Here is an 18555-nt window from a genome sequence, read left to right on the forward strand (position 1 = left end):
CAGTCGTCGGTCAGCAGCATAAACGACAGAAAGTCTCGAGGTGTATTGAACGTCACTCCCGAACTTGTCGACGAGGAAAGGTGCGTCGGTGAGTCCCCTCAGAAAAGCGACTGTCCGAAGAGCACGTTGCGCGTTACGTCCACGCCGAAGGATAGCAAGTTACTAGTGAAAATTGTGCCAGGGAATGAGGTGTACGTTTCAAAGGAACCAACCAGCTGTCGTGACGCGACTTCGGTGCAGAAATCTGCTTTAGATGATACAGTGGTAGCTGGAGAGGGTTTTCAACGATCACAAGGTAACGAAATAAACATGGATAACGTTAAACAGTACGGTGCATGTAACCCTTGCACGCCAACTAGGTGCACGATGTGTTGCGAGCAGCTGAACTCGACGGAGGGAATTAGACACCGAGGCAATGAATACGAAAGTAGTCTCAATAATGAACCAATAGATGAAGTTTATTCAGCTAATCAAGCTGCTAGTCAGCAAATGAATAGTTCTAAGTATGTAGTAGGTTCACCCAATTCGTGGCGCGAGAGTGATGGAAATAATGAGAAAACAGTGGCGTATAGTTTCGTGCCTGAGAATCCAACTGAAAAATTACTTGTTCAAAATATTCAAACCGACGAAGGAGGTGTGCGACCTCAGGACTCGAAGTACTTACATCAATTCCTGTCTGGTTGTGGATCAGAGGAGAACGTCTCTGGGTCAAAGCTTGCTACCCAAACTGATACTTCTAACGTAACATCGATCAAGAAAGCTGAGGTTCCAATTGGAAGCGAATGTGCCTCGTGGACAAAAGAAAATATGTGGTGCTCGGAACAGAATCATTGCAAATCTTTGCCCGATTTAACTGTTTCTGAAAGAATATTAAACTCTCCACTGCAGACTGATCGCTGCATTAACGCAGCAGATTTGTCATCCAAGTCCAGTGTTCAATCTAACATTAAACCTGCCATCCTCGGTTACTACACCAGCTCATACGACAACCAGAACACTGCAGAAAGTCGGAAATACTTCGCTTCTCAGGTGGATCTGACGAATCCTACTGATAAAGAGCCAACGACTTTGGCCCTAAGGCGCGTAAAAATTTCAAAAATTCCACCACCACTGGATTTGTCAAGGGTGAATGAGAAATACGAGGAGGCGGAGGCACTCGAAAGGAGGCAACTGGGCAATTATACAGTCGATGTGACCCTTCTTCGAAACTACGACTGCCCCCTGAAGGAGCAAACGGCGATAGTGAAGGACGAATGTTCATCCGATGATAATCAGGATGTGTCGAGATTCAGAGAAAACTCCCCCCGAGAAGCGCTTTCTCTAATAAGACGCGAATGGCACAAAGAGAATGCCAGCGAAAGAAGCAACCGCGACAAAGGCAACTCTGCGAAGCAGAAGCAATTTAGGAAGGAGAATGTAACGCGGGCTTTGCACAAGTCCTGCGGGGATTTGACAGCGATGGACGATCTGAGATCGCCCCAGCTCGTGAACAATTATAAAAATTCAATGATCGATCTTCGAACGAGCAACTCCGTCGTGAATCTTCTGCAGAGTTCACAGGCTGCTGAGCTTGGCGCGACGCGGAACAGGAGTGATGCGCCCCCTTTGCCCGATCACGTGAATTCGATTGGCGCTCTTCAGGCGGGGACCGGAACCACGCTTCCCTCGGTTTACGGGCCGATTCCGTACAGTCAGTAAACATGCACATAATTTTCCTGAAATAATACCCATCCTGCTATAAATATTCGTAGCGCCGTTAGGATCACGCTGCGCACCCTTCTGATCTTTCCCTCTCGCAGGAAGAGTGGTAGAAAACAGAGGTGGTATGTTTTCTATCAAATATTTCCATCCAGATCATTATTCGTTACTCATGAATAGACAATTCCATGCTATCTAAGTAATTCGTGAATATTTAATTAAATAGTTTATTTGGGGCATTATTCTAATACGATATGCTGCTACCTATTACGAAATTATTCGAATAATGATACGGATAACCTTTGATTGTTTTTTCTACCTACTGTCTCATAATTGTTTTCACAAATAATAAATGCATTGCATGGTATAATGGGAATAACGACTAGTAAAAGTAATGAGAACGTAATTATTCGAATAAAAGTTATTCGGCTTTCTATGCCATTCAGATACATTCTTATTCTATTAAGGGGGGGGGGACCCCACCTGGAAGCTACAACAAATTAGGGATTTATTTGTTCGTATAAATAAAAATATGGGGCTTGGATTTTTTTATACAGTTTTAAAGTATGTATTTTTATTCTGCTAGATTTTTTTTTTCTTCTGATAATATCGATGTTCGATTTGTAGAATATTTTTCAAAAACCTAGACATTCGTATGTAAAGAGTAAATATTGGAAAGATTAACAAACAAGCTGAAGTACTTCGACAGCAAAAGAAAGACCACTTTATGCTGCGTTCTTGGTGTGCATGCATTACTTACGATATGTGAGTAAAAATTACACCTACAATTAAAGGACACTCGCTTAAACTACGATGCAATATACGATCTTAAGGGGGGACCCCACCCAAAAGCCACTAAAAAATTTGGGATTTTTTTGTTCGTTTAAATAAATATATTGGGCTTGGATTTTTTACACAGTGTTAAAGCAATCTTTATTTTGATAGAAAGAAGTTCTTTTTATGGAAAATTGTACAGAATGGCTTCCCGGAGCACTGCAAAAAAAACTGGCCCACACTCCCGGGAATGACTGGACCATCTGGGAAGGAAATACAAAAAAGATATATAAACAGGAATATATCGACGCGCGTCACGAAGAGTGGCACGTTTCTTTTCTTTCTTACGGACAACTGCATGTACAAAAAATGAAACGTGCTACTTTTCGTAACGCGCGTCGATATTATCTCTGACCTAGCGTAGGACTTTTTACAAGCAATTCAGTGGAAATTTTTATGTCAGAAATTAAAGTCAATTTTTGAAACTGCTATAATTTCCAAAATAATTCGAATTTTTAGATAATCCTACGCTATGGAAAAGAGCAATTTTATTATTTTTTTTTTTTGTCAAAACAGAAGGTTTCACAGACTTACGCGTAGGTTCAGGTCGTAACTAGACATGTTTCACATATGCTGATTTTTTTTCAAATCGACTTGTACTCCCGTTTTTTCGCAATCACTGCAAAAAATGGCAATTCGCAATGGTTGCAAAAAAATATACAGTAGATATTCCACAAAAAATTCCCGAATCTCGCGTTCTTTTTCGAAAGCTAACTAGGCATAACAATAAAATGCCGCTTGGTTTATAGTAAAATTCGGAAAATTGCAGATTTGACAGCTAAAAACGTCAAGCGCCAACATATACCGTCACCTTTGCCCAGAAACTTTAAATGCGTTTTTCTCGAATATTTTCCTCTTCGTTTTTTCCTGATTGCGAGCGAATTGAGGTTCAAATCGACTTGGAAAAAATTACAGGATGTGCAGAACATGTGTCATTTCGGCGCAAACCTCTGATATGGTCTGTAAAAATTCGAGATTTTCCTAAAAAAGATCCGGTGACTTCTTAATTTTTTTTTACGTTTTTAGCTGCCAAATCTACAATTTTGCAAATTTTACTATAAACCAAGCGGCATTTTATTGAGAAAAGCTAGTACTTTCGGAAAATGCAATAGAAAAAATCGATTTTCAACTGTCTAGTTCCCTTAAGTAACTATAATCACATGCCAACGATTTGTGTGCAAATATCAATAGATATTTACCATTAGGTAAGAGGTACTTCTCAGACACCCAGTACCACAATCCGGCGCGTGCAATTTCAGTGCCCGATAAAGGAATCGCGACGCACTTCGTTGATTTTTACTTTTGTTTCCGGAACGTAGAACCGGCGAATGCAATTGGCATATCGTGTGCCTCGCGATGGCCTAAATGCACCTCGTGCTGGCAGCGCCGAGACGCAAGCGCGGCCTGCAATTCCCTCTCGTGTTCGCTGAGGTTGCTGGCCAGTAGTTCCATTCGCTTTATCAGTCGCGTAATCTCGATACACCCTGACGGATGCACGCTCGCCGCCCGCGCGCGCTTTCGTCGCGTCGAATTTCCTAATAAATTCGCGGAAACGTTCGCTCGGGCAAGGTGTTCATCGTACGTACCCACGAAGCGGACGCAACATTGAATCTGCTCGTATTTATACACTGCCCGTTTCCAATGAACGTGACGTCACTCGATAAATCATTTTTTCAGCAGACACCTCTTAAAATCGCATTTGCCGTGTTCGTCTAAAGTGTACACAGTGGTAATATAATTTTTTTCCAAACTGATCGAGCAATTCGTGAGGAGACTGGCGTTAAAATCTCGATCCTCAAATTTGTCTACTTGCGTTTAAGATTTCATTAGGTTGCCTGACGTTAATAGTATATGCACTACAATTTTATTCTGTACGTAACGAGATACTAGCAAGGCATTCTAAAGTTTCGTTGTAGTCATGGACGGGTTATGAACTTGCATAGTAGTCGTATTTAGATGTGTAAAATTTTTTTTAGTTCACATCAGTGTTTTTAGTACGTGTCTGGTGAATTTGCAATCTGATCTCTTATTGTTCCTTTCACTAGGGAAATCGCTTTAATTATTTCTACGACGATAGTTTCGTTGAATTTCTGTTTTCAGAATATAAAGGTTATTTATTTAGAATATAAATAGTTTCGTTGAATTTCGGTTTTTAGAATATAAAGGTTATTTATTTAGAATATAAATAGTTTCGTTGAATTTCTGTTTTTAGAATATAAAGGTTATTTATTTAGAATATAAATATTTTCGTTGAATTTCTGTTTTTAGAATATAAAGGTTATTTATTTAGAATATAAATATTTTCGTTGAATTTCTGTTTTTAGAATATAAAGGTTATTTATTTAGAATATAAATAGTTTCGTTGAATTTCTGTTTTTAGAATATAAGTTTTGATATAGTTGAGTTTAGGAGAGGCGACGCTGAACATCGCTGCGTTGAACAGTATAGTTGTCACTGATTTTCAACGTTGGTGGTCTGCAAGTTGCTGGTTTGCCTCTCAGCCAAAGATTCCCCTTTAGAAGCGAAGAAGCCGTACACTTCCTGTAGAACGAACTAAACAAACCACGACCTCGATATGGGTTAAGCCAGTGTTCCTTATACGCGATCCGATTTTTCGCATAAAAAGCCGGTCTTCCGGCGTTGGAATTCCTGCATGCCCTGATAACTTCGGAAGAATCGAAAATTTAGACATTCATAAGTACGTGTCTCGCGTAGGGTACTTTCAACAAGATAGACGTATGGATCGATGCGAATCACAGAGATGCGTGAGAAATACAAAATAATAAATCATATTTTCAATATAGTGTCACGATCTATCTGTTTTATAATATTACGTAAAGGTGATTTAAGAAAATACTTGAACAAGTTTAGGCAAAAGGATTTTGCAAAATATGTGGTATATGGTGAAAAATTATTCTTTCTAAGGAGACATTGTGAATGAAGGAATTGTACGAGTCTAGTGAATGTCCCAATTTCTGCTGATTTAAGAGGTAACTCGTCCTAAAGAAGGTGTAAAAGCTTTGTTTGCGATGAAAATTTGCAGAGTAATTGATTAATTCTTTAATAATAAATCAACCAATTGAAAAACTATTTAAGAAAAATATTTCAAGATGTTTAACTATTACTAATTTTTTATTAAATATATAATGCTCTAAATCTCTGTATTTCTGCTCATGCAAAAAAGGCGTTGTATGTATTGCCCCAAGCTCGTGCAACACTCGCGTAAATGTTTAAATAGTTTAGAATTCTTTTGTCGCAACTATAGTACAAACGTAACGCATATAATAATAAGAAAAACACGAAGTGAACAGAAATTGGGGTATGAGCAGAAATTGGACATTCACCTTATTTTGAAAAAAAAAATTGAAGGCAACTGCAATTAATTAAATCTCGATCTCATGTATATACTTGCCTAGTAGTCGTATAGTTGCAGTACTACGCGTAGCATTACATTTAATATAATAATTTTACTACGCGTGCGATGACATGCAGAATACCTGTAAAAGTAAAATGTCTGATGATTTACCGCGTAGACCCTGAAATCTCATGTTCCGTAAGACAACACTCGCGAAAGAAGAGACATGTATCTGCATATCGTGTATCGTTGTTCGAGGTTATCTAGAATGCAGATCAACTAGAGCATGCATTCACATTGGATATTTAAATACTACGCGTGTCGTGTACTATGCTTGCTCCGTAATGAAATCAAATCGCGAATAAACCTTCAGCAACTAACAAATACAATTAACGAGTTGAAAATGCCATCAGGAATGTCCAGCGATGCGCAACTAGGGATAATGAATGCGTCAACAGATAATACATGAACAAAGCAACTAGGAATACTAAATACATTAATGTAATTGTTAATATTGTTAATAGGCGAAGCAGCTTATAACAATGGTAAAACGATAGCTATCAATGGAATACGCGCGGCTGTTGTGAAGTAATTTGCATTCTGACGGCCGGAAAGCGATTAATCACTAGCGCGTAAGACACGCAAAGGATATTGATTATTGAACACCGTCATGTACAGCGAAACCGCGCTCGTAATTTATGCATTCATTTCGTTTGTCATTATGGTACATACGCGCGTGACACTACATAGAGCGAGAATTTCCCTAGTTGCGACGTACGTTTCGTGCTGATGGTAATCAGCGAGCGATTTTGGTCTGGCTACCCCCAAAGCTCCATTAAGCTACGTTCTCACGCGTGCGGCCCGCAGTACGAATTTGAAAATTTCGGGATTATTGGAAATAGTATGATAATCGTCCGCAATAGAGATGTTGCAGATTAGCAACTGGTGCTTCAGTGAGGTATTAATCTCTCTGTGCGAAATATTGTCAAGGAAGAATATTCAGAAAGTTAAGATATAAAGATTTTGTGATTTATGCAGCTGGTTATGTATGAGATAGTTACAAATTTTGCACACGTGTAGCGTTTTAGTCACTGTGAAGAATGTTATAAAATAGCATTTCGATTCATCTGAAATTTGGACCATGTTTTTATGTATCCATTTTTAATAATAAATATAGGAGTTATGCGTCACGCCGCGCAAAACTCGTCGTCCCATGGTGTGCATAATATTTGCCTTCCAGGTATTCTGAAACGGAAAAATGAAACGGCGTTTTACTTCGTACATATGTAGCTTAAATTTCATAAACCAAAATACCGCTAAGTTCTGTATTTCTTTTGTTACGTAAGAAAATTGGCGCAAAATTGGATAGCAAAAATTAAAGGTTCAAACCTTTCAGTTTTAAAACTCTCCACACTGCTCAATAAATTTTTTAGTTTTTTTCCTGGTATGTCAATTTCAAGCTACATATGTATAAAATAAAACGCCGTTTTATTTTTCTGTTTTAGATTACCTAGTAGCTAAATATCATGCACGCCAACGGACGACGAATTTTCCGCGGCGTGATGGTCGATCATGCATAACTACTATATTTATGGTTAGAAACTAATAAAAAAAAACCTACAGCTTCTTCGAAGATGCATCAAAACATGGTCCAAATTTCAGATGAATCGAAACGCTGGTTTCTTAAAAAAAAAATCCCATATTTTGCTATGTTTTTAGCCCAAAGAATAGGATTCCTCCTTAATTATAAAGGCCGCGTGAAAATTTTATTCAACAGCCCTCTGCTCAGAAAACGATCTTCCGCAGAGTAATGCTTACACGACATTTTTCACCATCGATTCTAGCCATGTCTCGCAGAGTTAGCGCGATTAAACGTCAGCTATGAGATGTAGCGAGAGATCTGAGAAAATGTATTTAAATCGCCAAGTTGCAGGGATCGAATGAGTTGAATGAGTACGAACATGTAAAATAACGAAGGATCTCTGTTGCAGAATCACCGAGGCGTTATGTGGAGGGTGAGGTGACGATTCACTATCGTTCACCAGTGCGTACAGAGGCGAAAGAGCCATTGAGCGAGGAAGAGCTCGCCCGTCGGAGCGCGGAGAACATGCGACGCGTTTATCAAGAGGAACGCCGTCGCAAGTATCTCCAGGAACTCCACGACATTGATTCACGACGACATACCGATAACTTCATGTAAGTTCCACCCCATTTTTGTTTTATTCCCACGAAATCGTTTCGCTGTCATCGAAGAGCCAGGCGGTATCGAAGGGGCGCAAATATGTTATTCGTGAAAGCTTGTATCTCCGTTTAGTTTTGCAAAACGAATGGTTCTATAAACTATGATAGTAATAAATATATAAATATAATATATTATTAATAAAAGTGTCAACAATAAAATGATGAAGTGTTATAGTGAGATTGCAAGTGTTGAAAGCTTTTGTAAATCAAGCGCCAAAGTTTTCAAACATTGAATAGTGTAACTATTTATTTCAATTTGCTGCACAAGCTTTTACAGCTTTTATAATGGTATCTAATTTTGTTATAATTTCAAATTCTTATATCCTCCAAGAAGTAACACTCATAATTAACACACATGTAAGTTGATGTTTAGGGTGGGTCAAAATCGACCCCGCATCCACCAGACGAGGGTTAATAGCTGGTCAACTTATTTTATGTTTAATTGTGGTTAATATTCTAGTTATGTATCTGATAAGAATTTTTTTTTATTAAAGCTCATGCTTCGGAATATTTTCGTTTATAGTTCGCAAATCGGGATTTTGGAAATGATAAAGGAGAAATAAATAGAAATACTGTTGAAATGCGCGAGCATTCATATTCGATAATAGTGGAGAGAAACGTGTATTATTGTGGATGATCTAACAGTATTACCGTTGCGATTGTAATCCTTGTTCTCGAATTACCATGGGCTCTACCTTTATGTAACTTCTGCATAAAACATATATGTGAAAACATGTTCTCTACGAGTGTACTATTTGGTTTTTAATTATTTTTATCTAATATTCCAACATTTTTCAACTTCTCTGTAGATTCATAATCTTCCAATTGTGAGACTAATTAGTTCTACCCTATCCACATATTCTTCGTGCTTTGTTGCTTCTGTGTTATGTTAAACAAATCAGTAAAAAAGACACGAACAATTACTGTTCAAGATATTATGCACAAGAAACATACTTACCTACTACATTTAGAATTCTTCATACCTATGTAGTGCAAGAAATATTATTTGATAATATACAATTAATCGGCAAAGAACATCTAACTTGTACTAAATTTACAAAAAATATGGTTATAACTATTATTTAAATGATTTTAAATTTTAAAATATGTGATGTAAAAGTAATTGTACATAATTTATATATTTTGATTTTCCACAGTTTACTATTTATATTGCTTACATTCAAACACATTAGATTATTACTTTATTAATTCCTTAATATTTGAATTTTTAATCAGATTCAGCGTACCTACATCTCTTACATATTTCATGATTATTATTCTTCCACTTGCTTCGATCATTTCTCTTGTTATGTGTGACTCACCTACGTTTCTATTACAACGCCTGCGTAAAATAACTTAGAGTACGTGATGCATTGCGCAATAAATTAAGTAACGGGGAGCATGATAGGCTTACATCTTATCTCATGATGCATGAATAAAATGTCGCCGGCTGCCACTGAAATAGAGACTACTAATGTCGACTTGTAGAATTTCCATTAATAAAAACGTAGCATTGCCATTTTCCACTTTCGATTTATTTTCGTGAAATGAATATTATTGGGATAAAATTGAGCAGATGGCTGGGGCTTATACAAAAACCGACTTTCAAAGAAAAAAAAACGGTTTTCGAATACCACTATTCCCAAAAAACCGGTTTTCGAATTTTCACAAAAAAAACATACTTTTATAAAAATTCCATATAAATGTAGTGCTTACACTTGCCACTCTTATAAAATATATTTTTTATCTCTTGTCCATAGACAGGCAGCACACGGTGCTCACTTTTTTCTTTACTTTCCGCACTTCTGTTTGTCATTGTCTACTCGCGGTTGACACAGGTGGTACAGTAATTGCTGCACCAGTAATGGACTCCATTACAACGATCTTGATGATTTGCAAAGTGTCTGAAGTTCTAGGTCGGGGATACGACAAAAGAAAATTGTTTATGCGATGCTGCAAAGCTGGTTTCCTTAATTTCTATCTAAATTAATGTTTGCAATATAAGTCTTAAATTTTGTCGTTAAATTGTGCATTGATCTCACACGTCAAATTAGGACTGCAATAAACATACGAGAATTTGCGTGGAGTGATAAAGATAAATTACACATTCATATTAATTACTCGCTTATTATTTGGAACCTTACCTACGTTGCATCAATGCTCAGCGCATAAGACTAATTATCTTTGCATTCACTTAAGGGACGGGATAATTAAATTCCTTTAATTAATCGTACATACACCCATACAAAGACTGCATTCATTTTCAACTGACCATATATTTTTAGATTCCGTAATGAACATTAAGATAAATCTCGATTTTACTGTTTCCGAATACATGGTAATAAATAAATTAACGTTGTTGATAAGTTAAAAAAAAAACTTCATTATAATTACTTATGAACGATATAGCTCGTCTTATAATTCTCCCTTATTTCAGAACCAAAGAATTCCTATAACATCTTAATGGGTTATACCTAGTCAGGCGGCCGAAAAGAGGCGAATATTTGTGAATATTTTTTGAAGAAGCGGAAGCGTATATTTTTACAAAACTTTTTGCGCTTAAAAGAGCAACATTTAAAGAACAGTTGCTAATTTTTTCGTAGAAAAGTTTTTACGTTTATAATAAAGTAACAACCGACATCCAAGAAGCATTTTTAAAAATTTCGTTTCGATTGACAGATCGTTCTTCTCTCTTCTAAATTTCTAAAAATGCTTCTTGGATGTCGGTTGCTACTTTATTATAAACGTAAATATTTTTCTACGAAAAAATTACCAAATGTTCTTTAAATGTTGCTCTTTTAAGCGCAAAAAGTTTTGTAAAAATATACGCTTCCGCTTCTTCGAAAAAAATTCACAAATATTCGCCTCTTTTCGGCCGCCTGACTAGGTATAACCCCTCTAATACCTCGTAATATTTGTAAGCAATAAAAAAATACTAGTGATCATAAAAATAGGAAACTACTTAGCCTTCTCAAAGACAATACCTAACATTTCACATGGCATATGTTTCCTTTTAAACCGAACACTCTCCTGTTCTTGTCATTTCCTTCATAAATTCAATCGTGCACACATGGACAAGAAATACTCAAGTGCACACATAAGCAAGAGACTTTTCAATATGACTCTGCTAAGTGCCCGACTCTCTGCGAACATTTTCCAACGTTTTATTTATTTCTACGCATTATTTGTATTCTGGAATCGTGTGTTTCAGACCATCCCAGAAATCACCGATTCCTCTGAACCGTTACGACGACTTCGTCGACGATCTGAGCCACAGGAGCAGATCCCAGGAGCAAACGCCGGAACCCCGACTCGTAGCAAGAGCGCTCTATAACTTTATCGGGCAATCTTCGCGGGAATTGAATTTCCGTCGCGGTGACATAATATTTGTCCGCCGCCAGGTGGACAAGAACTGGTACGAGGGAGAGCATAATGCGATGATCGGACTGTTCCCATCAAATTACGTCGAGGTAACGTCTCCTCGAGCTGTATTGTTTCCGACACCAGTATCTCCTTTAAGTTACTCATTGTCAGTAACAACCTTTTCTACCTACTGACAGAGTTGAGGAAATCCTATTTTACATAGCCTTCAGCGATGCCATAGCTTTGTTAATCAAATTTTTGTATAGAAGCCATTTTGCGTTAGATGGTGCAGGACTTGACTCCGTTACTATTAAATTCCTTTTCAACTCTTAGCAGATTTATTTATAAGTCTAGGTTAGGTCTGGGTTGAGTCGGACACTTTTTGGAGTAACATTTCAGATTTAGATGAAACTCGGATATGTTGTAGTCTTTAGGGATATATAAACATATCTCAACGAATTTTTCAAAATGTCAGAAATCGTGGATCGTGCAGCTCCATGAAATATAGTGTTAACTTTTTTTCAAAAAATTATAACTGTTGAACTAATAAACTGATCCGAATGAGCTTTTGGGTGCTTACAATGATGAGCTAAGAGTATCTAATAAAAATTATTTCACGCAAAAAAAAACAACAAATTTTTGACCATTTATAATTTAAATTTATAATTCGTATATTTTTATGTACTGTCCTTAAATACGTATACATATATGTATATGCATCCTATAACGAGCGAATGCTGTAATTGCTATAACGAACAAGGTTCTAGAACGATTCAGTTCATTATAGGATACCGCACTGTGTTTAATGTTAAAATTGTGGAGATGTGAATGAAATGGATTAATGTATCATGATTTTCCTCGCAGTATTTGCTGTCTGCTTGAAGACCGTGCCCAAATTTTATTAATTTAAAAAAATATTTGATTCACATTAAAAAAAAAGGCAGATGTTCTTAATCTTGTCACTCAAAAGAATATATAACTTCTGCCTTTGCATTGTAAAATTTCATTTAAGTCTTCTATTCTTATCATAAATGTAACATAATAATATTAATGTATAATAGCGTGGTGAGTACTCAGCGCGTTATGTAATCTTAATTTCGTATCCTTGCGATACATCGCATAAAACACTTTGTGAAACACAAAAATATTAATAAGTACAACGTTACTACTAACAACGAACATCGCTTTTGTAATGTTACAGATTTTACCATACGATGGCATGCGAACGACACCGAAGAAACCTTACGAAGGTCAGGCGCGAGCTAAATTTAACTTCGTCGCTCAAACGACTCTTGAATTATCCTTGGCCAAAGGTAAGTGTATTGAGTGGTCGTGGATAAGATAAAAATTCTAACTAATCGAGATATGATGTAAACATCATTTTGCAGGAGAACTCGTCGTGCTGACGAGAAGGGTCGATGAAAACTGGTACGAGGGACGCATTGGTAATAGAAAAGGGATATTCCCTATCTCATACGTCGAAGTTCTTACACAGCCTGGGCATAGATCAGGTATCGTACTGTGACTATAATTAATAACGTTTTATAATAATAATAATATAGTCAGTCGCGTTGATACCGTGTAGTACAGTGTTGCCCCGATGGGCGGTCCGAGAGCACGAGCATCCATCGCGTTTTGCGTAAAAAAACAGTAGTTTCACGTGTTTTCATTCATATGAGGGGAAAAAGTCTTTACATAATGGTATTTAAAAATAAATATGATCGTAAGAATTTTCTGTTACGTAATTAGTGAAATACTCCGTATAATATACTAGTTTGTCAGGAATATTATACAGTGTTGATTGTTTACTGTGTGCTTCTATTTTATATCTCACAATGTTGCGTCAATTGCAGAAACACCAACACAAAATAAGCCAGTTGCCTCTCCAGCCGCGCATAGTCTCCTAGCAAACGGATCAGCTGGAGGAAAAATGAGCATGGGACCCCATCACTACATGCCGTCTATACCAGTTAATGTAAACACAACCCAGCCCCACTATAATTCACTGGTAAGTTTTTAACAATTCAAAACTGGTCCCCTGTAGGCAAACCATCAATGATATTTGTTAAGTGTGTCTTCTAAAGTTTTAAATACTTGTAAGTTCGAGAGCATGGGAAACAGTATGAATGCTTGCATTGAAAATAATTTGCGGGTGTTTCAAATGATATTCTTAAACATTTTAATATGCAGAAATGTATGACTCACCACAAATGTGTATCTAATAGTAAGTCTGATAATTATCAGAATTAATAAAGATGAAAATATTTTGCTTTATTAATTTAACTTTATTGATAAATAAATTCGTTAAAAGTTACATGTATCGTGTTTATTAATACATTATTCCATGTTTGTTTTATGCAACTGGCAGCCACGAATGGGAGGGAGCAAATTGCATGTTACGCAACTCAACGAAGCGCTGCACATCGACACACACTCCGAGCATATACCGTACGTATAGATCCTTACAATAGTACGTAAAATAAATACTCCGCATCAGGTAATCGACGGAGGGAAACTGTGAAATTCTCCAATCAAAACTGGAATGCGATCCTATGATGTTCAACTGAAAATATTTAGATCAACTTTCCAATTTATCACTGATCAGTTGTCTGTGCGCGGAAAATGTAATATGCGAAAACGAAGTATGCGATTCTTTGGCGAAATTTTGCATAGAATTACTGACATGCTAATTGGTTTACGTTATACCTTTTAATTGTTGTAATGGTTTATATCTATTAAGGAGGGATTCTCCTGTAGGTTAAAACTATTGTTAATATTGCATTAAACTCTTTTGAGATATAAGGAGGCATCTCTAAACTTGCAGAAAATATCTTTTTTTATGTCGATCCTTCTTATTATTTATTAATTATTGTAAGCCTCTTCGACGATGTTGGCGGCAGGTGTAGCACCTGTCACAGTCATTTGATTGCAAAAAGAAGAAAATATTCTTAAAGTTAACTAATTTACGCCGGTACTGGACCTAAACTTTTAATTTTAGTTTTTATTCATAATACTTTTTTCGTCGATATAAAGAATAATATGAAAAATTTGTCTACGGAGAAAACTTTTTTTGGTCTCATGTTGCTCTTGAAGCATGCCAAGCTGCAAGAGAATTAGACCAACAGTTTTGCGCAAAGAACATTAAATATATTAAAAAAGTAAATTTTCAGATAAATGCAGTTTAAATCTAAAGAGTAAATTCCAGACCATTTTCCCTTTATGTATAGTTTAAAATCCACCTGGTTGATACACATCCTCATCAATCTTGCGTCTCTTCCTCTCAGTAGCAATTTTCTTTGTGTTTTGTTTCTTCTTTAAGCGCTTTCTTGTAGTGGATTGCTGTTGTGCGTTGCAGGTTTCTCTTCTCTTGTCTCTGTCTCTAGCTATGCTTATAGCTGTTTCAGATACACTTTCAAGAATCTCTTAAGAAACTAACAAGCAAGACTACAAATCATAAGAGTCGTTAGTGTCAAGGGTGACTATTAATTGGTCGCGTGATAGACACAAACCCGCCATCGAATGTCTCATCTGAAAGAGTCCTAAATTGATCGGAATGGACGTTTCCCGAACATGTTTCAGGTATCGAGCCCTCTACAATTATAGACCTCAGAACGAAGACGAGCTCGAACTGAAGGAAGGAGACACAGTATACGTGATGGAGAAATGCGACGACGGTTGGTACGTCGGTTCAAGCCAGCGGACCGGCTACTTCGGGACCTTCCCTGGCAACTACGTCGAAAGATTGTGAGAAAGAACAAAGAGCCGCGACTTCATCGGCGCGCGTATCGAACCGCAGGTCACGTTTTACCAAAGCACTAAATCGAATCGTTAACATAAAGGCGATTTTTAATGTTTACACGCCGACGATAAGAATCGTAAAAGCACGTGTCACAACAGTCTTCCGCTTTATGAATTTTTGACGCCGACGCGCGTCGCTGTAACGAACGCGTGGATAAAACGCAACTCGATACGATGAAAGCTTATCGTCGAATTCACCAAAAAGTTAATGTAAGGTCACTTAACGTGTAAGTAGTGTATAATAACGTTTAGTAATTTATTATACCATTCACGTAGGCATGCGCGTCAGGTGGACGTTGCGAGGCATCGGAGTAGAAATTAAACGCGACTGCTAGATCGTGTTTGTTCGTCTTTTCCTTTTTATGATGATCCACGACTGTTGCTCGGGATGCAAGAATATTGTAAAATAGCGCGTAACTTTTAAAGGCAGCTATTAACCGATGTGAGAACGAAGTGAGAACGAGCGTCGCGCAGGATATTCTGATGCGTTTGTTTGAGAAGTTTTCGTTGAGCCTAACATCCGCTGAAGCCAAATACGAGCTCCTAGCGATCGAAAGATCTATCCGGTTTCACCAACAACGAACAAAGTTATTCGCCTTTTTAATTGTTTTATCGATGAAATGACAAACGCGTCGCAGGATTTCTAGGGCTTGAGACCTAACTTTTTGTAACGTAAAATTTGAGTAAAATTGAGGGCGTAAGACGTCGTCGAGGGGGCTCCATTGCTACGAGAACGTAAATAATTTGTAAGAGATGTTTTTGTCACACAGATGACACTAAAATATGAGCCACAGTTTTTCAATGTTCGGCTATTCTAATGGAAATGCTGCAATTCATTCTTCACACTTTTGCCATGTATTAACGTTATAAATATTGTGAATGAGTGTTCGTAGCTTAATATCTCCGAATGGAATATAGCGGAATCCAGTGACGAGAATTATTGATCGTCAAAGACATCTCAGTCTAGAAAAAACGATAATACTTGGAGGTGTATTTTTACAATTAGAAATCGTGTATGAAGGTGTAATTGTTTAAGAACACACGATATTGTAATGAAGAGTTTGAGCCCGTGGAAATGAGAGTGATGTAAGGTAAAAGTAGAAACTGGTAACTGATCAGAATTTAAGGTTTATCACAGAGATAATCAGAAATCCATGCAGAATGTCGGTTAAGTAACTGACGTAAGTATTTCAATATTCATCAAACAAAGTACTGTTTTTTACTTAGCTTTGTTTCTCACTCAGCTCACTGCCGTTCTGGCCATAAATATTATCATAAAGGACAGAATTTATGAGTGCAATTCAATCTCCCAATTGTTTCTACTTACACTACTCTCAATCTTAGAGGCTCATGTACGATTCCATTGAGTCCCCGTTACTTTCGACTGAACGCCATCTTTCACGAACAAGAGTCGCACTTCGTTTGATCAAATAACAGCTTTATCGAACTTCGATAACACCAAAGAACCGAAATTCTGCCAGAAAAAGGACAACAGTTAAGAATAAGTTTCTTTATCGTTAGTGAAACTGGACACACACATACTGTGTGTAGTTTAACCCATACGGGACGAGCGCCGCTCCAGTGGGTACGGCACGCGCTCTTGTTAGCTACTCAAGTGTGAGACTTTAACATAGATGCAAACCTAAAGTGACCAGATATTTTCTGTTCCAAAAAAAGAAGGGTTAACAGATCCGCGAGGAGATCCTTTCCGTAGTTTATTAAAGCATTTACAATATATTTAAAAATACATACTTGTGATTATAAAGTGATACATTGAAACGAAATTAAAAATATTTATTTTTTCCACAACAAAAAAAGTAGAGGAAACAGTAACTTTGCGCCACTGCGAAAATGTAAAAGGTTACATGTCCAATCCGGGACACTTTGCGGAACACTTTTCAATGCGGGACAAAGGGCTCAAATGCGGGACGCCTGGTCACTTTATATAAACCATACATTATTTCGGCAGTACAGTAATACCCACTGCTTGTATCCAGATTTTGAAAACTAAATCGGCTTTCGCAAGATCATTTTACGTATAATAAATTTCGCAATGGCAATAAAAAGCCGCATTTGTGTTTAATGGAATTTCTTATTTTTCTTCAATGGATTATGAATCCAGAGCTTATTCTAAGTATACTGCGCTTAGAACCATGTTACTGTCTCAATTTTTGAAGTCACAATGACTCGTCAAAGTGCACTACGGAGGCTGCTCGGTATCAGTTCGGACCTCGGCTAGGCAATTGGAAATAGCGTTCTCGCGCTCGCCCCGTATAGGTTAAAATGTGCCAAAGACGCAAGCGTCTCGGACAATTTATCTTGAATCGCAGTTTAAGATCGGACCCTCGTGCGTTTGACTTATTTCAATGTACCCGAAGTGAGAGGTGTCTCGTCAGGATTGTTCCAAATCAAGAAGATTTTCATTGAAGAGTAATTCGAACGTGATTTGTATTCGGGAAACACGTTACCTTCTGTGTTTCGTATTGTAGATAAATCAGCCATGTTGTATTGTTACATTCGTGAGTATCCAAGAGTAAGCGGTTTATAATTGAAAGTTTGCCTTCCCAAATTAATATTTTTGTAAAACATTATTTGTACCCAGAGTTATATATGAATTATATAATGTATAGAAGGTATATATAGAGTTACAATATTATATGAAAATGTAATTGTAGAGAAATAATTAATGACGCAATTACCTGTGCACGTGTTAAATTACACACACGTTAGGTTCACTAATCGAGTCGTGTATCCGTATTAATCATAACGAATTCAGAGATTTTCGCCGATGTCACGAAAACAAGGAAACGAAGCTACAATCAGGAAGTCACGTTGACGATATCTAAGAACGTTCCGTCATGACGTTAGACGGGAGCCTAGCCCTAAGCCTATGAATAGAAACAAACGTGGATCCAGTTGGAAAGCAAGACAATACTAATTACTATTGTAACTCCGTAGAACAACAAGAAATGGAACGAGTACGTGGTAAGGGCATTAATCCAACGAGTTGCGATTCAGTAATCGTTTCTGTGACAATCAGTCGTTCACGGGTCGCAGTTCCTCTCGTCGGCTGTAGAGGGAAACGCGAGGAGCTTCTGTTTAATGGGAATCATAACCTGTAGGCCGAGTACCCGTGCACGACATACAGGCTGTTTTAGAGTTACAACTACTTAAGGACTTGAAGAATAGGGAAAAGGAAAAGTAACATTTGACAAAATTTTTATTCATAATTGTCTCATATGTGTACCAATATAGGTATGCCCTCA

General features: G+C 37.3%; 1 protein-coding gene and 1 long non-coding RNA gene across 2 annotated transcripts in view; one reads left to right on the plus strand and one right to left on the minus strand.

The window, feature by feature from the left end:
- Positions 1–16426, plus strand: part of Cap (Cbl-associated protein) — a 181733-nt gene extending 165307 nt beyond the window's left edge. Inside the window, exons 23-29 of the mRNA XM_076807232.1 lie at positions 7879–8083; positions 11340–11598; positions 12693–12804; positions 12880–13002; positions 13345–13499; positions 13860–13939; positions 15071–16426. Coding sequence (XP_076663347.1) covers positions 7879–8083; positions 11340–11598; positions 12693–12804; positions 12880–13002; positions 13345–13499; positions 13860–13939; positions 15071–15239 — 1103 coding nt within the window. The 3' untranslated portion in view covers positions 15240–16426. The remainder of the gene's footprint in view (positions 1–7878; positions 8084–11339; positions 11599–12692; positions 12805–12879; positions 13003–13344; positions 13500–13859; positions 13940–15070) is intronic.
- A 103-nt stretch (positions 16427–16529) lies between these two features.
- On the minus strand, positions 16530–18544 carry LOC143366294 (uncharacterized). The gene is made up of 2 exons (XR_013084712.1): positions 17241–18544; positions 16530–16931 (listed from the first exon to the last, which is right to left on the minus strand). It is a non-coding gene; the product is annotated as an uncharacterized LOC143366294 (long non-coding RNA).
- Positions 18545–18555: the final 11 nt, after the last annotated feature.

The sequence above is a fragment of the Andrena cerasifolii genome, chromosome 2 (genome assembly GCF_050908995.1).
Source record: "Andrena cerasifolii isolate SP2316 chromosome 2, iyAndCera1_principal, whole genome shotgun sequence".
NCBI lineage: Eukaryota > Metazoa > Arthropoda > Insecta > Hymenoptera > Andrenidae > Andrena > Andrena cerasifolii.